The sequence below is a fragment of the Crocodylus porosus genome, unplaced genomic scaffold, assembly GCF_001723895.1.
Source record: "Crocodylus porosus isolate Cpor-Errol unplaced genomic scaffold, CroPor_comp1, whole genome shotgun sequence".
In the NCBI taxonomy this organism is placed as follows: Eukaryota; Metazoa; Chordata; order Crocodylia; family Crocodylidae; genus Crocodylus; species Crocodylus porosus.
Window position 1 is genome coordinate 13,160,017 of NW_017728951.1, and position 21,223 is coordinate 13,181,239.

Genomic DNA, 21,223 nt, shown 5'->3' on the forward strand with positions numbered 1-21,223 from the left:
CTTAGACATGTCATGTTGGATGTCAGGTTTCCCTACTTGTCCTAAAGGGGCAGCAGTAGTTAGCTGAATTCAGCAAGCCTGTAAAAAAGGCATGACACTGAGCTCAGTTGACCCTGTCAACACCAGTGGGGTAAATGTTTTCCAATACCAGGTGAAAAGGATGAAGCAGTGCTTGATATCTAACATCCCATATTGAAAGACAGATGTGCTACTATATAACATGATTTCAAATCTTCTTGATCCTGTCTATACCAGTGGGACAGCTGTCAACAATGATGGAAAGATGGCCTGAGACATTAAACTGGAGAACTGTTAAAGGGGCAAACTATGCTAGTTTACAGTAGATGTTGAACTCTGAAGGTCAGCACTAGCTGAGAGGGCTGGGAAAGGAGCCATTTTGACACCCCAGTTCAAACATGACAGCACAGAACGAATCACGGGACTGTGTTACTGCCCACTTGAAAGTGGAAACGAGCCAGAAGAGAGATACCGGATCCAAACAAGTTCAGATCCCCATCTGAACTGTCACACTTGGCTCTCTTTTCCAGAAAGGTGACATTATGATTCCCACGGTCAGCGCAAACAAAATTATTGAGTAAATCACTTAGACATGAGCTCAGCTGTGATACAGCCTCTGACTTTTGGCTTGCAACACTGAAATCAATTTGCTTTGCTATTAATTTCAGTGGGTGCAGAAATTAATTCCCTGAAGAACTGATAACTTGTCTTCTTTGTTTCCCTTCATTAGCATTTTTTCTACCTTCCAGTAGCAATAGTAAAAAGAAAAAATGAGAAGGGCTTAAAAGCGAGATCTAACACAATAAATATTGGGAGGACCTAATGACAAAATTAAATGCAAATCCCAACTGTGCTGGTCCCATGACATTACAAACCTCAGATGCAGCAAATAGTATTCTTAGATGTGGTGAAGTCTGGACCATGACTTTTAGCATTTAATGAGACATTACAAACTAACGAAGAGGAAAAATGTATGCAGTGTTGCTGTAAACCAAATATATACGACGTAAAATAATTAGAATAAATTGTGCCATAAAACTGCATGTCAATAAAACCGATTTGCTAAAGTGAAATATGAATATTTTTCTATACTCACTAAAAAGAACAATTTCTTATTTGAGGCTCTGGAAGTCTTGAGTCAGATTTTTTTTTCTTTTAAAAAATGTCTTAAAACACATGGCTTTACAGCTGCTGCTCGGAAAATATACACCCCCAAAGTCCGACTTTCATTTAAATACAAATGTACAAAATGTAAACTGAGACAATAGAGAAATTTACAAAACTTTTCTTTAAAAATAATAAAGACAAAATTCAGTTCTAGTATGATGCTATTTAAATACGTGCAAGTAGTCATGTTCGTCGGATTTCTATTGCAATGTTCTAAATAGACAAATTTGATTCACACAATCTTGAGTGCCACTTCCAAAAACAGACCTGAGTGGAAATTTCTTCATAAAATGGGAGGCTCCACTGGAAGGAATGGATAGGAAATCTCCGCTGTTGGGAGATCTTTTTTTTTTTTTTTTAATTCAATGGTGGATGCGCTCTCATCCTTAGAAGCTCCTTAGATTAGAGTGGAAGGATGCAATATGTTGTTTCAAAAAAGCTGAGTTGGAACTAGCTGCTTCCGGTGGAGTTTGAACTTACATGGTTGGAATTTATGTGGTGATTTAAACTGGCCTTTGAATTTGGAGAACTCTTTGAATTGTTTTGATGCTGGAGAGAGATGAAAAAAATAATTAGGTTCCCCAAATAACCCATACCTGCCATGTGTCTCACATTTTGGTCGCGGCACGGCCTTGCTATACTATTCCACTTGCTCCTGGTGGTATTTAAAATGTAGTGAAATAAACTTACTTAGCCAGCTTGCCCTGACTCTCTACAGGAAGACCATGGGAGAGAGATAGGGAAAAGAAGATACAGTCAAGCTACATGAGTCAGTGCAGTGCACCACAAAAATTTCTGGTCCTATGTTGAGCTAATTCAGCACATCCCAGCCAAAGGTTGGCAGAAAGCATGGACAAGGTTGGTGAATTGTATCAATTGTTGAATATCTGCTGGCAGTTGCAGGAGGAAAACTGTGCTGAAATATACTGCTCTTAGGAAAAATTCTCCACACTCCACTAAAAAATCAGACCGGTTTGTCTTAAACAGGGGAAGTGGCCATGCATATCACAGGCAGCACAGCAAAAAGTTTCAGGAACAGGACATGGGGGTGGGGTGGGGAACAGTGCACATAACTCCTGCAAAGAGGACACAGTGATGAGCAAGCAACACAGTAAAATAAGAAAACCAAGCCTTAGTCCCGTATCCCACTCATGCATGCGGAGCCTGCTGGAGAGAGGAAGAGGTATTTATTTTGGGAAGGAAGCACCAGGGGGTGGGTTCGTTGGTATGACTTGTTGTCTCAGCTTGGAAGCCAGCTTTGTCAATACGCTAGTCTTTAATGGGTAATGTTTCCTGGGCAGCTTCTAGTAGCACTGAGCAAAAAAGCAGCAGCAAGGCTGGCAGATCTGTACTTTGTTGGCTACAGGTGATGAGCTAGAGGACCAGAAGCAGGGGCTGGAGAAGAGGTGCTGTTCTCAAATTCCAGCTCAAACCACCTGTGATCTGATGGGGAAAATGTGACACTACAAAGCTGCTTAGAACATCGCTTTCTTCTTGGTCTGACAATTCAGCCAAGCCCCATTTACTTCAGGATTTAAAAAAAAAAAAAAAAAAATGAATTGCAAATGTTGCTGTGGTACCTCCAGGAAGTCGCGTGTCAGATATTTCATGCTCCCTGGTGGGATTGCACCTCCCAAGGCTGGAGTTTTAATTTGTTAACAAAATAAAGCACTCTATGGAAAGCAGAACTTTTACACACATGCATGTGCACACACACACAGAAATAATCAGCATCTCCCCATGCCCCTGCAATATTTGATGGAAAAATGAAATCAGGGCTGTTCAATTTCTGATGGGTCGGGGAGAGGAGGGAGAGAAGTCACAGGCCCCCAGCCACACACTGCATGGGTCACACCCCATGCTGCATGGCCCCCTCTGCGCTGCACCATGCAAGCCCCTCTGTGCTGAGCTGCATTGGCTTCCCCAACCCGCGCTGCGGCTCGTGAGCTCTGCACTACACTAGGTCCTTGGGGCCCAAAGATACCAGCCACGGGCTACCTCATCCAGGGGAGCCATCTCCGCCAAGGGGCAGGAGCAGGAGCAGGCAGCAGAAGCTGGAGGAGGGAGGGGGAGCCCAGAAACGATGGCAGCAGCAGCAAGAGAGCAACGTGGGAAGCAGCACCTAGACCCGGGGGCCACAAGTGAACCCTTTCGGCTGCCAGCTGGACAGCCCTGGATTAAATGAAAAATTTCCGTCATACCCAATAAATAATAAATAGGCAACATACAGGTCTCAGAATGGTGTAAGTACAGAATCAAATAGGAACTCCAAGGGACAGGCACTTATTTGAACCACTTGAACATCTGGAATCTGCATCATGAGGCAAAAATGGCAACTGTGAACAGAGAGAAGATGCCCTCTTTGGTTCCTCATGCCTCTCTCATGACAGTAACACTGCAAGAGCAGCATACACTTTGCACAGGAGAGTCCATGCAGACTCAGAGAGGTTTCTTCATTACATACCAAAGGTCTCACCTGTCGTTTAAATATTCTATGTAGTAATCCTTTCTTGGGTGGCTCTGGGGGGTAGCTTTTGTTTAGGTCTGGTGAAATAGTGCCGTTTGGTCCAAACACATTTAGCTCTTTAAAACACTCTGTTTCGATCATCTGGTAAAACACAGAAAGAAGAAAGGGGGGATGCATCATCCTTATTTCATTACTAGCATGTCAGTAGGCCAAAACCAGGATGTCCCATCATGCCAAGCGTTACCCAAGCACAAAAGATGCTCTTCCCTAAGACGCCTACAGTCTAACCTGGAACAAGACATGACGGGAGAATCTAGGACACAACATTATCACTAGGCAGTTTCCTGCAAATGCTACAGTAGAGATCGGTTAGTAAAATGAACTTAGTAGTCTGTCAGCGTTAGCTTCCCAACCTAACCTATCCATCCCATTCAGCTTCACTGGGTACATCTAACTCTGACAGATGTTACACACATACAACACGATTAACTAGCTAATCACAACTTAAGGAGTGAGCTGATCACACTCTCATTCAATTAATGGTGTGATAAAATGAAGAATAAGCCACAAAGTTGTGACACAAAATATGTGTAATTTAATTCAGTGGGTGGCCAGCTTCTGGAGCATAATGCAGATGTTCAAGACTCCAGTGCGCTCCAGAGGCTGGGAGCTCCTGATCAGGGCTTCCAGCCGGACGGCTGCGACCTCTGATCAGCAGATAGGGGATCCCTGCTGGGGGAGCACAGGGAGCCAAGCCTACTACTACTAAGCGATGCAGGGGGAGCCTGGGATCAGGCTTCCTCTGTAGCAGCAAGATGGAGTGATGGACTCTGGTGCTGCATCTCACAATTACATGTGTAGCATGGTAGGAGTGCGATTATTGGGATCCCACATCGGATCCTGTTGCACCTTTAAATTAACATCTGTCAGGGACCTAGCTTTCACTGGATACTGTCAGCCTACGATAGCCTGACCGTAGCTAGCTCGTGAAAAAGTCCCACTGTTCTAAACAAGAAAATTTAGTGGGTTTTCCTACCATATTTATCACCTTCCAGAAGGTACTGTTAACACATCAAAAAAAAATCAATACAGTGTAAAAAGCATCTTTGAATGCTGGATTAGAGTGAATTGTATCAATCGTTGGATCTCTGCCGGCAGTTGCAGGAGGAAAACAAACTGCATAATCTAACAGATGGCTTCAATCTCGAATGTATATGATTCTGCACTATTTTAATAAGGTTTAATAAAGAACTCCACAAAGAGCTTTGGTATTGTTTTTCTTTTTTCCATTTTAGAGAATATCAGACAAAAAACAGGCCTGTTTCCAGCATCTCATTTCTGAGCATCCCTAATACTTGAGGAGGTTTCCACTTGATCCCGACTTGGAGACAAACTTTATTACTGGCTCTGTTTCTATAACAGGCAGAAACAAAGCCTGAGCTCTGAAAACCCTGGCCCTCCAGGAAAGTTCAGACCCAGACTCACTCAAATGCTGCAGCTGGGGCCCAGCTCAGATACAAAACAACAAATGAGATAAGTGTCACAAATAAAGTCCCACATTAAGGCCATAAGCCATTCTGCAGAAGTTTTGCAAAGCTGCTATCAAAATGTCTCTATGGAAATCCAGCAGGAGGAAGTACAGCAGGGCCCTTGCCAATTTACACAAATATGCAGAGCCAGCAGACAGTCACCTGAGCCTGACATCTGTGGTACATTATAGATTTTGAAAGAGTGCATTTGTAAGTTATGAAAGCATTAGAATCTGGCAAGTTACCCAGTAGGTATATATTACTGGAAGTGTACAGCTCCTCTTAAATAGTCTGGCCAGGGTTTTGCTTTGGGGTGATACAGTCATACTGTACCCTTACCTCATTTTGCCATGGTATAGATACTGATCCTGTGGAAAACTTAGAATAGAAATCATCATCTGTTTGGTCCAGGTTTACTCCTTTCACTGTTGAGAATTGCTCTATGTCTAAAACATCCTTGCAGTACACTGCTCGGGGCTGTCTCAGCAAAAAAAGAGGGAGAAAATACTCTTTAGTCTGGCCATGTGCTCCAATTCACATATTCAATCAAATGAGAAGGCTTAACAATAAGTGACAATTTGCATCCTCTTTTCCTAGACTTATTCTGCCTGTGGGCTTGTCATCAAAGGCTGACTTGCTTTCGATATTTTATGCTTCCCACTTTGAAGTCCTCAAAGCATCTACAGAGCCAAAATGGCTTTACTCATCCATGCAGCACATGGTAAGAGGTGAGGTGAAGACGACGGAGTAAAACAAAACAGTTGAGTTTTCTTTCAGAGAAGGATGTGGAGAGGGAAGGCATTTGAGGACTAGGAGATTCTTAAGAAATGCATGCCCGACATGGCTCTGTCTCCCCTAAACAGGACTCTCATTCTGTCTCAAGCTGCTGTCATGCTTGCAGAGTGAAGCTTTGAAGGAATTAACATTAATTGCTAAATAAAACACAAGAGGTTTGGAATTTTTCCATTGTTTTTATTAGCAGCTCAGCTCTCTTGCAGATGTTGGACCCTATCCAGAGCCACCCCTATAACTTTCCTGTGTTTTCTTCAAAGGAAAAGTGAATCGCTTCTAACTATTTTAATACAGTACTTAGTACTTTTCATACAGTACTCTGAAATTAGACAGTGGCACCTCTCAGATGACAGATCATTAATCAGCCATAGGGAACAGGAACCAGAAATAGTTCCCAGTGGTTATCCATCATAGTCAGTGTGCCCATACTGTCTGCGTAGCGATCTCTCACCGATTGCACAGGGAGACAAAGGTTTTGTTTCGACCCCTGTGTAACTGAGAGTCACTGCTCTCTCTCAGTTTGCAAAATGGCGGGACAACCAAGCGTTTTGAGAACTATGGACAACACGAGTTATGTAAATGCTACAGTCTGCAAATTGGGTGCAGCTCTCAATTTCCCCCAAAAGCTGCCAGGCTGCCCTTAACGAGGCAAAAATTTATGGGCCTCTACTTTAGCAAATACATGCAAAACTGATGCTTGGTAGTCTTTCCATACCTCAATTAGGCTTTTAGTACACTCAAGTTGAACCCGCAGTTTGCACACAGCATTTTCTAATTATCTACATCAGAAAGAAATAGTAGCTTGTCTCCTAATTCTTCCCATTGAAGCAGGTCATAACACCAGGGTCTAAGTGGCAGGAATAGCCAGGCCACATAATAAACTGCAAAGCAAACCAGAACAGCTAAAATAAACGTTTGTAGCTTTCAAACCACTTTGGTTTGGTTAAGTTTGCAGCAATGTAAACTGGAGCTGCCAAACTGTTACATTCCCTAATACGTCAAAACAACAGCGTTTACTTTGACCTATACAGGAATGTTACGGGTGGGAAGCCCAGCCAGAAGGGCAGGCTTGGAAGAAAATACTCCTGCAACTCCGTGTACGGGAGCGGAGTTATACATCTCAAGGGCATTTAAAAGTTTTGTTGCTGCTGCTGCAATACTGACTTCCAGTGAGGGACACATCAGAAAAGGAGATTAAGGGTTGGGCTCTATTTCATATAACTCAGCATCAAGCCTCCTGACTTGATGGGTGCTTGATAGCTGAACCTGGTTTTGAAATTGTGCACACTTGAGCGATGGTCCTGGATTTTGGTGTTGGACCTAGATGTATATTTACTGAAGGTATGCATATGGCTTCTCTTCCTGCAGTATCTGGATGCATCACAGTCTTTAACACATTTATCCTCACAACCTCATGGTGAAGTCAGCGAGTGCTGTCATCTCCATTTTACAGAGAGAGTCGTGGGGTTACAAGGGATCTTAAGGCCACAAACACAAGATGTATTATATTATAATAGAGACTGAAGTAGAGAAAGACTAGGCAACATGCCCAGGGTCACACAGGAAGTCTGTAGTGCAGGACATGGGAACTGAGCTTCTCTTTGGCAAGTATCGGGTTAGCATCATACCTGCTGGCCTGATACCCTTCCTCTCTGTATGTATCAACTTACATACTTGTCTGACCTTTCTGAACTGCGTACCTCTCTAGAAGCAAACTCCATGAAAATCCCCACTTCCCTGTGAACTCTTGGCTACTTGCAGGAGGGCTGGTGCTGGCTTGCAATATTCACAGGACACAAAAATGGAGGAGAAATACGTTTTGTTGCATTTCTCCTCCATTTCTGAGAGAGAAGGCTGAGCTTAAGTTTGAGGTTCAGCTTAGGAAAGGGCTCCATTTAACCAGTTCACCTGTCCTAATGGGTGTCCAAGAGGCAAATGGAAAAAAAACAAAGGCACTGTCAGATATAGAAAAGATAAGCAGACAGTTATTTTAGAAAGACATCTCAAGAAATCCTCAGATCCTGGAAAACTGTTGGATTTCTCCATCATACTTACATCAGGGACAAAGGGAGGATCCAGCATTCCTGCTTCTAATCGTTTGAAATTCATACTCTTGAAAAACGGGTGTCTCTTCACTTCCGCCGCACCTTCTCCCTGACAGCCCATCCTCTGCTTCACGTCTTTGGTTAAGAGCTGAAACCAGCCAAGAGGGACTGTAAGAAAGTTTGAAAAGCCCTACAATGTTTTGTTTTGGTTTTTTAAAAATGTTTAAATCGCAGTCTGGGAAAGCACCAAGTGGAGCTCTTGCTGTTACAGAGAGGATAAGGCAGGCAGGATCCCACAGCACTCAGCACCGTTCGGACAGTCAGAAAATGACCTGCCTAAAGAGGCTACCATATAAATATTGTTTCATGGTCTTTCAGAACCTCCTTTATTTTATTCTCAACAGGCAGTTATGAGAAATGGAGGCTTGGCAATCCCTTCATAAGCACCTGTCCCCCCCCCCGGTCTCTTTGAGTAAGGCTCAACTACTAGACAGGTTTGCCTGGGCTGCTTTAAGCTGTTTGCCTAACCATTAAAGTTACAGTTTTGCACTTTTTTTCCTTCCCCCATGTAATATTTTCTAGTAGAACATGTTTCTTGACTCTAAACCAAGTTGCTCATATGAAGGAGTGAGGAAAGTTCATTTGTGCCCTTTGAGATTTGGAAAAGATGACAGAATCAGTTAGGCTGCAGGGGATTCCAGTCTGCTTGCTGGGTTTCCCTCATAGGGCAATGGCGATTAGCTGAACTCAGCCTAATTGATGAATCAGATAAGCATGCACATGGAGAAGTGCATGGGGAATGGTTTATTAGAACCAGAGCTCCTGGGGAACCTGGTACGTATAGAGGTAATTGATTTGGGAGAGGCCAGTAATCTCCTTGAAAGACAGCATTGGGCGGAGATATTCTAGTGGATAAGGATGTAAAACGTACTGGCAAAATGTCACTGAACCCTAATCCTTTTAAGACAAGTACACGTAAAGAAGCAGAACAATCTAATGATGATTATTTTCTATACAAGGGGGGCTGCGTATATATAACAGGCAATCCACAAAGCTGGTTTAAGCCCATTACAGATTGTTTTTACAGATGAGTCAAGCTTGAGAAATTCCACTACAGGGCAAAAGTGACAGTAACCCAAAAGAGTGGTTTTCTTTTTTCTTTTCATTCACTTCAAAGGGCTTTTTTTTGCACTTGGCTGCTTTTTCAGCCAAAGCAGTGAAACAGGAGCCCAAGCTCAGAAAAAACTTAGACTGGCCTAGAGATTATAGCTGCCCAATAAAGTGATCTTGGCTTCCACTTGAGTAAGCAAGGAGGGTAAAAATGCATTAAAAACAACTGTTTTTCCAAAAAGACTAAGGTGAGATTATTTCTGTTTCCTCTCTGTAGGACAAACTGACATCTAATGCTGGAGGATTGATGGAGAGTACAACATTAGCCCTGAGGAAGGGGATGACTCCTGGAGTTCGGGGCGCGCCGTATGGGCACTTCAACCAACTTCAACTTTCGTCCTTTGGTTTTGAAAAAGCTGCCAACAGCGTACTACATGGAAACAGAAACCCATCAAAAGGCTGAAATGGACTTTATTATCCTGCACTAGCAGCAAGGCTTCAGGCGGGGAACCTCTCCCCTGTCACACATTGAGAAGAGGAGAAAATGCGGGAGGGGCGAGTAAAAAAATCCCCAAAGCTTCATTGTGAATAGGGAGAAAAATCATGATGCTGAGTTGCTCAGTGGGCAGAGCAGCTCGGGCCTGACAACAGCTTGATCCGGCAGGGGGCAGCCGAGGAAAAGCTAATTGCAAACACAGCTGCATTGCAAACCTTGAGCGGTCGTGCAGCCTTGTAGTTTTAACAGCATCAGAAGCCTTGACTGAGTGAATAAAGCCCAGCGAAAGAGACTCCGGCACAATACAATTTGCGTTGCCCCAGTATTCGGGCTGACCAGTGCTACATCCTCAGGAGGCAGGTGTCCGGCAGGGACTTGGATCCCGCTTCTGGAGAACTCCCCAGGGAGGCAGCTGCCACAGCTGAAAGGCTTTCCGACAAACAAATACGTGCGATTCTCTCCCTGTGCGGCACAATGGAGTCGCGTTTTGCTCTGGTTTTAAGGGACGTTGGGGACGCAACCCTGGGGGGGGCAGAGGGGAAGGGCAGCAGACCAGGTAGCGTGGGTGCTCACCCTCCCTTGCCTCCAGCTCTCCTACATGGGAGCTTTACCGCAGTGAGACCCCAGGCGTGGGGGGAGCCTTTGCCCATCTCCCCGAGAAACGGCTGCCAAGGTAGATTTCCACGTCTCCGCCTTGGCGTTAAGGTCTTGTTTTGGTTCTCGAAGCACACGGCAGCCCGATGCTTGGGGAATATTGGGTTTCCTCTTTAGCCTTAGTGATGATCTGATAGGCTCGGCAGCCAGAAAATGCGGGTGCAGTCTCGGTCACCGGCCTCTTAGAGAGCTTGGCATGGGGCACGTCGCACTGGTGGATGGAGAGGGCAGGGAGAAGAGGTGCAGAATTGTATTGCACGGTCCAGCAGGCTGGGAGTCATCGGAGGCTGCCCCCCGACCTGGAGGAGGCAGGAGGGGCTGAGGGGAGGCTGGCTCAAGAGGCCACATGTTGGCCTTCTACCACGTGAGGTCTTTCAGTGCCCTCTGGCAGAGTAATCATCTCAACTACAGACTCTGGCGGAGAAGAAACCTTGAAAGGACTGTTTGTTCCTAACAGGAGCATTGTAATCTCTCCTCTGGTGCCTGGTTAGTGGCAGGGTTTTCCTTGGCTTGTGGGATCCTATTTCCTAGGGCTTCTTCAAACAGTTTGCTGCCTGTATAACATCAACAGTTTGATTGTCTACCTTCCACTGCACAGTCCATAAATCCCGCTTCATTTCTGCAGTCAGTGCCATGGACCTCATTGCAAAGTGCATCCGCAGAAACATGCCAGATACCAAAGCCTCTAATGTAGCACTGACTGCTAGGTTTTAGGTGGATGGTTTGCCCTCTGAAAGAAAGCTACGGCTTCTTTGGGCAGGGGCAAGGCTTGAAGGAAGGTCTCTGACTGTTGTCTCTCCACCCTCTATACACAGAAGATTCAAGTCAAGGTAGTGCAATCCCGGGGATTTCACTCGGGACTCATCCCTGGGCAATTCGCCTTCTTCAGATGAGGGGGGGAAGAGAGGTCTAGGTTTAGCTACTTGGATGAGACTGCGAACTCGAGGCAGGTCCCTTTCCTTTTGTTTTTTTTTAAATCTAAAACCCACAATCAGGTTCTAGGTTTAAGCCTCTGCAGGGAAAGCTCCCCAGGTGTCTCCCACCCCAGCTAGATAGTTCTTTGCCCTGTACCCAAAACTGCTAGCCAGGTAGACAAGGACTACCTCCACATCTTGGCTTTAAGGTGAAAGGACTCTGAAAGAAGGAATCCCTGGACAGAAGGGTCGCCTTTGTTCTTAAATTCTCCCCCGGTCATGAACTTAACCTTTGCCAGCCCTTTCCTGGAAAATAGCTTACTAATCTGAAGATGTTGTCATGGCCGGCCATTCATAGTGGGGAATGCTAGACTTTGGGCAGTCTGCGTTAGATACATTAATGCTACTATAATTCTGCAAGGTGGCTCTAGGATGAAGGAGCAGCTATGCAGGGAAGATGATGGGGGCCAGTTGCTGTCTGTAGTGGACAAGAGTCCTTGGAGTGCTTCTGCCTCTGGACGATTCACCCAGAGACAGCATTTACAGTCAGACATTGCACAGGTGAAATTCCTGTCTGCAGATGAGTGTGTGTGGACGGAGGATGTGCACCTGAAGGCTGGGTGGGACCTTCTGGGGAGACCCCGGTTCCTCAGAGATGTCCAGGTGTGGGGGCATGAATGCCTATTGCTGCACTGCTGCTGCTGACTGCCAAAGCCTAACTGGAGCAGGCTAAGCTTTGCACTTGCCTATAATCCCTCACTGAACCTGGAGCTAAAGAGCCAGCAACTGGTCTCCAGGTGGGAATCTGCTTTTGCTGGTGCTGCTGGATCTCTCCACAGGATGGTCCAGCTGGCTGTGGTGGACACACCTTGAAGAGTCCATGAGGGAAAAAAAGGGAGCAGATTATAGGGAACCATATAGAAATTCTGTAAGGATTCCCTTGTGCTCTGTAAAATAGGTAAAGCAGGAGGGCAGCAGACCTCTTGGCTGCTGCTGTAGCCTGGGGCCAGTGTGGATTGGGATTATTTTTCTAGCGGGGAAGCCCTTTTACTCATGTCACTGAAGGGTCCGTCTCCCGCATCTCCAGAGACTTGCTAGCAATGGCCAGCCTGATGCAAGACAGAAATCTGCACCTCATTTGGATATAACCAGGGAAGCACAATGGAGACAACTGTATATTTTGAGTTGCTTTTAGAATTTGAAGGGCTTTGTTCAATTTACATAAAATGCATTTGCACTGAATCGAGTAGGACCGAAGCAAATGCATCAGACTAACGACAATCCCTCTCGGACACCAGCTCAATGACCCCGAACTGCACTAAGTTTGAATTCTAAGTTTGAAGCCTATAAACAATTAGCAGAGCTACAACTCTGAAGCTGGAGGGTCTCAGACTGAAGCCAAGCACTGAAATCAATCTTAAGTGCCAACTCTTTGGTCGGATCTTGGTAAAACAGGCTTAAAATGGGACAGCATCTCATGTGTCAACAAGGACAGAACTTAGTCTCCAGAGATTTGCAGTGACCAAAACCCTGTCGAAGAAGAGCCTGGAATGGCAATGTTGTTCTTATGCTAATGCTCCTGTTTTGATACAAAAAGCTGTCTGATCTTTTGGTGTCACACATTCAAATCCCAGTGGGGGATTCAAACTCTGTAATGTTGGAGGCATTTCTTTTTGTCTTGCTTTCCTTCTTTTTTTGAAGTTTTTTCCTCTACAGTAAAGGAAACAACTGGAGCGGGGACCATTAAAAAAATCCCCAAACCACTTATATGTTTATACATGTGTTTCACTCGTAAGAGGACGGGGATAACGGAAGGTGTTTGCACGATGATATGGAAAAGGCTGCGTCCACGAGGAAAGAAATTGAAAAAACACACAAGGTTTGCAAGGGTTAAAAAAAAAAAAGACAACAGGTACATTGTCAGCACTCAGCGAATGACTAAAAATAGTGCTGAAGGGGTTAGGTACTAAAGATGCAAGGATAAAATAAAATACAGTCACTTTAACCAGTAATCTTGGTGGATTTCATCCTAGTCCAACATGTCCAGAGAACAGATTAAGAAGCAAAACTCCTTCTGACACATGGAGTTTGTGCAACGCTGCAGAACAGACGATCCCATTCCTCTTAATAATAAAAATAATTTTTAAGAGTGCCTCAAAGTGTGGGGGATTATTCACAGAAGACATTTACAAGCTAATAACAGAGCTGACATAATGGAGTTGTAACAAGACAGTCCGGGGGATAAAAAGAAAGGCAGAGGTTAGAGCAACAAAATGACATGGTTACTCCTTGTTACTTTAGAGCAGCGGTTCCCAACCTGTGGGTCGCAACCCCACATGGGGTCACAACATCAGCAGACGGGGTTGCGGGTGTGACGGCAGCTGTGGGTTGGGAGTGAGGGGCCATGCTGAGGAAGCGGGGCCATAAATGGGGTCCATGCTGAGGAAAAGTTCGGGAAGCGCTGCTCTGGAGCATGGCAGGGGGAAGATAAGCTTGAAGTTTTCAAAGGAATCAAATAGGATTTTGCTAGTTAGTTTCTTTTACGTTACACAGAGCAACTGGGTCTTGCAGGGCTCCAAAGAGAAAAGGGCAATTCCCTGCCCAGCAGCTGAGACACGGCGTTTGAAGATTGGGATGGGGCACAAAGCTGGTTGTGGGACAGACAGGCAAATAAGGCACTGAGGTAAGAGGCACAGGCAAAGCAATGCAGAAGGAGCACAGACCAGCTTCATTTGTTTGAATAGGCTCTGGGTCACATCCTGGGATAGGAGTGCATGTCAAGGGGGAGAGAAAGACATATATGACTAATGAGAGAGACATATATATGTTTAACACGGTATAGCAGTGCGGGCATTTCCTGGAAAGACTAAATTTTCATGGAAAAAGAAATAAGGGAGCTATTTATATGCAGGGCAACTGCCTAGGGTCCCACTTCTTGGCCAACCCCACTAGGCTGAGTTTGTATCAGTCATCCAGGGTGTGGGTGGAGGGGGCTAGAGAAGGGACCTATGACATAGCCTCTGGTTCGAGAGTCGAACACCACCTCTGGTTATATGGGAACTGCAGGCAGGAGAGATTCCCATAAAGGCTGGCTGCCCATTCCTAATGATCTATTATTCATCTCGGCTTCAGTCCAGAAAAAGCTGCAGGGCTGACTGATGAGAAACCATTGCAAGAATGACACACAAAAAACTGGATGGGCAATGACTAACAAGAGCTGTGATATCTGCCTACAAGCATGTGAAGGGTGAAAGCATCCAGAAGGGGACGTTATTTAATGTGATGCAAAGGGAGGAGCAGGATGAAAGTAAGCAAAGGTGCATTGCATTTCCTAACAATGAGGCTATTAGATTATGGCATAACCTCTAAAGGTCAGATTGGTATAGACTGTGGGGGGTTTTGCCTTCCTTTGTAGCAGGGAGCACGGGCCTTTATCTGGGATCTTACAGGCCTACATTGACAACGTTTCAAAGAAAATGGATGTTGGCTGCTCTCCTGCTTTACTTGTGGCAGATTAAGGTGTCAGGCCTGTGTTGTGTCAGGGTTGAAGGTAGGTTTACGTAGAGTTTAGATTATGGTTTGTATGGGATGATTTGGATAGAGATGTTCCTGCCACAGGCAGTAGCTTGGACTAAATGACCTCTGCAGGTCCCTTCCAGCCCTACGTCTCTGTGAGAAGCTCCACTGCTTATCATTTGAATGGTTTAAAACCAGACAACACACATTTGTGGATCTTGGTAAGCTTAAAATGGGACTGCATCCCATGTAAGAATACATGACTGCATGACATATTGCAGGGAAATCTCTTGCTCTAGGCCAGGAAGAGGGTAAGATGATCCAACGGGAATCTTCCATTTTTAATTTTTAAAGGCTTGAGCCTCATTCGCAGGTAGGATGGAGGCTTATTGTTACCCTCTTTGTAACTGTTTGGTATCACACACGCAGCAGACAAGACCAGTGGGTTTCGTGCTCTTATATAATCAGCCAAAGGGTTTGAAAGAAAATCTTAAAAACTTGGATGTCCAGATTACACAATCTTAACAATACCACAGGAAAACAGAAATAACAGGTAAGACAGCAGCTACAAATTTCATTGCACCTGTTTTGATACCCAAAATGCTTTGATAGCCCATAGTCCCAGAACCCAAAGGACAGAATTATCTTTAGATTTGTCAAGTATTTGCAAAACCACACACACAAACATGTCACTTGATGGAACAACGAGACATTTAAATAACTGTTGCTGTATCTGGCCTAATGTAAATAATAAAACCTATATTTCAACAGCCAAAAGCCTCCATGAGGATGTGCCTGAGAAAACACATCCAAAGACATGGACCCAACCTGAAAGTACAGTCCAAGGAAACCAGCTGCATTGTGAAGAGTGGTGGGAAAAGGATACAATCAGTAACATGCAACTGTGACGGGCTGGCCGGCAGTGACCTAGCCCAGGGGTTTTGAAAGGGTAAAATATGATTGGAGGACTTGGGATTCCCTTTCTGCACCAATCAGGCCCCAGAGACTCACCTCCCGTGTCCCCTGATTGGCCCCTTGGGTCACCTGGAGGGGGATCAAGGGGGCAGCGTGGCTGACTCGGGGGAGACCAGTGTGGGACCACAAGGAAGGAGCCTCACAGAGCTGGCAAGAGCTGAGTCAGCGGAGTAAGAGCTGGGCCAGCGGGGCAGGAGCAGTGCCCCAGAAGAGCCTGAAAGAGCCGGACTGGCAGGCAGCAGTGGGACCCTCGGCAGCGCGGCGTGTGGCCGGCAGGAGAGGCTCCCACTGGGCTCCAGGATCCCTGGGGAGAGGCTGCAGCCAGCAGGGGAGGCCCCCCACTGGGCTCCGGGATCCCTGGGGAGAGGCTGCAGCCAGCAGGAGAGGCTCCCCCGCTCCTGCCACGATCCGACCCATGACCTGAGGGGTTCCCAGCTCTGCTTCCAGCTCCTCCGATCAGAGGCTGGGCAGCTCGACGTGAGGCCAGGGCTCCAGGAAAGTCAAGACCCCTAGCAGGTTGGTGTCTTCCTGCCTACCCATGTGGGAGATCTAGGTTCGAGTCCCAGCTGAGGTGACTTGGGGTGAGTGAGCTAACAAGAAGTAAATTTTCTTGCAGTGGAAAGGGGCCATTGTGCCTTCTCCCCCTCCAGGCACCAAGGCCCTATAGTTCCTTGTCATTTGACATTTTGTGCCTTTTTATATTTCACCAACCTGTATTGTTTGTTCTGCTGTTTCTGTTTTATATTGTGTTGACCCATTTTTTGTCATTGATTGTAAGTGTCTAACCTTTGTTGAAACCTGCCCCTTGGGGCATTGTAGTGTCCACTATACCCTCTGATTTATGTTCCCAGTATTAAAAGGTATATGGTTAAGTCCCCATTGGTGGTCCGGCTCTGCTCTATAGGGGAGCAGAGTCCCTACACCTCCCACAGCGTTTGTGCACCTGCTTTGATCCCTTCAGTTGGAGAGGGGGTACCTCTTGGAGTACCGCCCGGGTTACACAACTTTCAGATGTACGTGTCTTTTTTTATTGTTGCCTTTTATAATTTAGAAAGTATCAGTTTCCTCCAGTTTCCCAGAAGAACAGCTATCTTTACATCCATTGACAGTCTGCAAAAGGCACAGGGCCCAAGCAAGCCACCTGATGAACAGTAAGGCATCTGAATGATATCTATCTTACAGCCTACATAAAGTGACTGATTTCTGATAGGTATGACATCAGAGCTAGGCCAGCTGCATCACTACTCCAACAGTCCAAACTCAGTCCGACTCAAATTTAACTTTTCCTGAACAGCACTTACAATATACATGTTATTCTGTTTTATTCCACCATACCTCCAATCCTCAACAACAGTGGTTCTCAAACTTTTTAGCTTTGAGGCACCCCTTGGAAAATGTCAGCTCTTAGTTTTCACTTTCTTTTTGCCTACAGAAAAATATCAAGGCAGTTTTTCTGTTGCAAAGAACTCGGGAAGACCACAACTATTGATTTCTATCTGAAACCTCTGGGTTTTTCTTGTGAATCATATCTGTAAAAGTCTAACAGTGCTAATATTGTGGCACCCTTGAAAGGATCTCAAGGCACCCTAGGGTCCTGTGGCATCCTAGCTGAGAATCACTGCTGGACTAGTTGCAAAAACAGCAGGAAGAATATTTTTTGTCTTCTGTCCATTTCTTTATGACAAGCTTGAGGGCTCTGTTTGGTACAGAAATGTAAAGTTGCATGGCACATGAATGACACCAGCAGGGTTTCTTTGCTACCTGTCATTAGCCAAAATATGGTTTGTGAGAAGCAAGCAGGCTGCTTGCATACATGAAATAATCATTAGGGGCCCACATACTGTCCTTGATCCCTGCCCACAACTCCCACTGACAACTGTAGGAGTTATGCAAGCAGATCAAGAAGAGTATATGGCTTGGAGTATCTATCAGGAGTGATGTCAGCTAATTACCATCCTTGGAATCTGAGACTGGATTTGTGTGGTGTGAATTACCATAATGACTTCCAGACATGATCCTTGACTGTGCTACCAGCAGTATTTTGCAAGGAGACCTCAGTGCCTCTTAGCCAAGGCCACAATCAGAACGTAGCTAAGATGCTGTTGGCCTGTCTCCTGCGTAAGGTATTGGTGAAACTCCCCAAATTAACCTTTCCTTTTCCTTCTCTGTCTCCACTGAGTGGAATCATCTTGTCAACCCCTCCAGAGAACAACACACTAGAGAAATCAAAGATAGGACAGCCCTTTTGTCTAAGCTGAAGTTCAGCCTGCCTTCCAAAGATGCACGTTGGAATGGCACTGATTAGCTCTCTCATGGCTTGGAGATCTCCCGTGGGGTTGGGTATTTCCATTGGCAGCAATGCCCATTGTGTTTGAAAGAATGACTCCTGGGGGCCTGAAGGATAAATGCTAGGTGATTAGATATCATTAGAATAACAAGTCCAAGTAAAAACAAGCTGGATGAACAGTGAACGCAGTCATCCTGGAAGCAAGCGACTGGGTAACTCCACTGCTGGGTTTTGCTCCCCATTAGATGTAGTTATATACTACCTGGGGGGCCTTGCTGGATAATGCTGGATATAGCCTACTAATGTATCCTTACCATTTTACAGATAGACTTGGCCTCCTCAGAAAACTTATGGGAGTAAACCTCTTCCGTCTCCAGGACTCTCCTGTCCACCTCTTCTCTCTTCACCTTCTCTTTCCTTCCACGAAACGGTGATTGTCCAGCAATCATTTCATAAATGAGACACCCGAGTCCCCAGTAGTCAGGGCTGAGAGTGTATCTCTGATTGTTCAAGACTTCCGGGGCTGTGAAGGAGGAAGACGCATTTTGTGTAAACACTTGACATTTACATTGGCAAATAACTAAAAGCCCTAACACTCATCTCTATCAGTGACTACACAACTGCAAAGAACTGTGGGTACAATACAAGTGTCTCTCCTGGCTTCTGCTAGCTGAGTTGCTGTAATTAAAGAATGAGGCTATTCATGTAGCTGCATATATAAAAAGTCAGATGGGAATAAAAAAAAAAATTAGTGAAAGCTAAATATTTTTGCCTGATCCAATCTAAGAGTTCTTCAAGACCTTAATTTTTTAAAAAGAAATTACAGACAAACGTATTATGTGGAGAAAGATGAAATTACATACCATAACAATCGGTCAGTTTATTTTTTTCAGTTTAGAAACAAAAACACATTGCTGTGTGTTGGAGATACACTCAACTCTACACACTCACCCCCATAGCCATGCACACTGACTCTCTGAACGTGAACATGCACCACTTCTGAATAATACTATAAGAATACTAATATACATTGGTATAACACTGTGTATATTGGTATAAGATAAAGTGTTATTTATCATGGATTTGGTTTAGTAACAAGTCAGCTACTTAACTTCAGATAAATCAGTTAAGCCACTTTAATTTTCTAAGTACCTATTCACAGACTGTTATGACTAAACTGGTTTTAGGAACTTAATGTTGTTAGATGAGTGCATATTTGCTTATCGATTAACATAGAGGTACAAATAGACTTATTCACTCTGCCTCACACACTTTTTCTTTAACGGATGTAGAGTCTCTCAGTCTCTAATAGAAAGACACCTTTCCCTTTTACAGGTACAGCACTCCTCTCTCTTTGGGACGGTCAAAATGTCACAGTCATCCTTTGCTCGCTCCACTCCTGTGGTACAGTTTCCCGAAAGTTCATTTATTCTGCACAAGTTAGAAGAATCTCCAAGATGCAACAGTCAGAGTAAATAGCCAATAAAATGAGCAAATAAAAACTTACCCATATATCCTACCGTCCCTACTCTTCCACGGATTGATTCACCCTCAGGAATTTTAACCGCTAGACCCAAATCAGATATTCTAATATGACCTGGAGAAAGAAAAGCAAACATAATAACCCTAAAACGGCTAAACACACAAATGCTGTTCTTATTGGAACATGCTTTTCATTCACCTAGTACAGGGGCGACCGGTGCCTCCTGAGTCTGGAGGGGCACCAGATCACCAGCGGGAGGGGAGGTGTCCCCCAGCTGCTGATCACAGACCTGGTGGGGAGGTCCCCCAGTGGCCAACTGCCGAGCTAGCAGCGAAACCAGAAGTACACTTCCGGCAGCACGGCCAATCTCAGGGCATGCGTGTGTACCCACGTGCACCCCCTAAGCATAGCCAATAACCTACTAGTATGAGGAAATAATGCTAGAAACATGGAATTTGAATATTTTAATCACTAAGGAAGAAAGGAATCATGTATTCTAAGGGGAATAATATAACTAAGAATGGATTGAGTTAAACGGGAGTGAAAAAAAATCCTAAGGGTCAAGTTTATGAGATTGCAGACTAGTCCTCTTTGCTTGAGATAGGTCAGCAATAAATCACAGAGGACATGGAAATATCTTGTATTGACTTCAAAGTTTTGGATAAAAAGAAAACTGAGCCAAAGAGAGGGCAAAGTATCTCAGAAAAAGAAGTGCAGTGATGTAGGTATCACAACTTCTTTTGTATTGTGGAAGCCTCCTACCCATCTCGTAGGGGAGACCACGGAAAAGGTGGCTCCACTACTGAACAGGCCACCAGATCAGGAATACTGTAGAACTTGAGCACGGCTTCCTCCGTTCCATAGCAAATATTGTGCAAAGTTCTTGTGTTACACACCCCAAGGCACACACATTAGTATGTGCCAAGGCTCTTGCTTCCAAGTTTTATTTGCCTTTGTACAATATGTAACCTAATACTAACTAAAGCTACTTTGCTGTGAAAACATCTCTTTAAACTGTTCAGACTTACCATAATCATCTAATAGGATATTTTCTGGCTTCAAATCTCTGAAAATGAAAGAGAGCTGTTTATTTATAGGAAAGCAGGTTTGATCACGTAAGCACAGTACAGTGCGTGAACGTATCTCGAGCTAGCAATAAAGAAACCAGAAGTCCGTTCAAATAGCAAAGAACCTGTAAAACCAGAAAAGACTCTGCAACTTATTTCACAGGCTGAATTTGTGTAACTTAATTTCCTGAAGTTAAAATTGTTTCACTAAGCACAGGTGAAACAACTTCCTAATCTGGCAGTGAGAATCATAGAGTGATAGAGAAACAGAGCTGGAAGGGACCTCCATAGGTCTAGTCCAACCCCCTGCCTGATTATTAGGCAGGATTATTCCTAGCCAAGCCATCCTATCCAAATCCATTGTCTAACCCAGGGGTAGGCAATGCTTTTTGGCCGGAGTGCTGAGAAAACCCACAATGTCTACCCTGGAAGGTGCCGCAGTGCCGACATGCCGGAGCAGCTGTTTGCAGCCTCCCAGCTGCAGCCAGCCCATGGAGCTGGGTCTGCTTGCAGCAGGGCCTGCAGCCTCCCAGCCACCTCCTGGGAGCAGCCTGGGCTCCGGGGCTGGCAGCAGCTGCTTAGAGCCTGGGCTGGCGGTGGCGTGCCGACCAAAATGGCCTTGCGTGCCATGCTCGGCATGCGTGCCGGGGGTTGCTGACCCCTGGTCTAACCTATTAGCTAAGCGATCGAGTCAGGCTGGACA

At 45.1% G+C, this 21,223-nt stretch overlaps 1 protein-coding gene across 4 annotated transcripts in view; it reads right to left on the bottom strand.

Moving 5' to 3' along the window:
- Window positions 1–940: 940 nt before the first annotated feature.
- The window catches only part of GRK5 (G protein-coupled receptor kinase 5), a 246,041-nt gene continuing 225,758 nt past the window's right edge, over window positions 941–21,223 (bottom strand). For 3 of the 4 annotated variants that reach the window (XM_019556061.1, XM_019556063.1, XM_019556064.1), the window contains 7 exons: window positions 20,482–20,519; window positions 19,478–19,567; window positions 18,285–18,493; window positions 8,029–8,166; window positions 5,521–5,658; window positions 3,662–3,793; window positions 941–1,734 (listed from right to left, as the gene is read on the bottom strand). In XM_019556061.1, the coding sequence (XP_019411606.1) occupies window positions 1,636–1,734; window positions 3,662–3,793; window positions 5,521–5,658; window positions 8,029–8,166; window positions 18,285–18,493; window positions 19,478–19,567; window positions 20,482–20,519 (844 nt within the window). In that variant the 3' untranslated portion in view covers window positions 941–1,635. Of the gene's footprint in view, window positions 1,735–3,413; window positions 3,522–3,661; window positions 3,794–5,520; window positions 5,659–8,028; window positions 8,167–18,284; window positions 18,494–19,477; window positions 19,568–20,481; window positions 20,520–21,223 lie in introns of all 4 variants that reach the window. The other variant, XM_019556062.1, reaches the window with a different exon arrangement.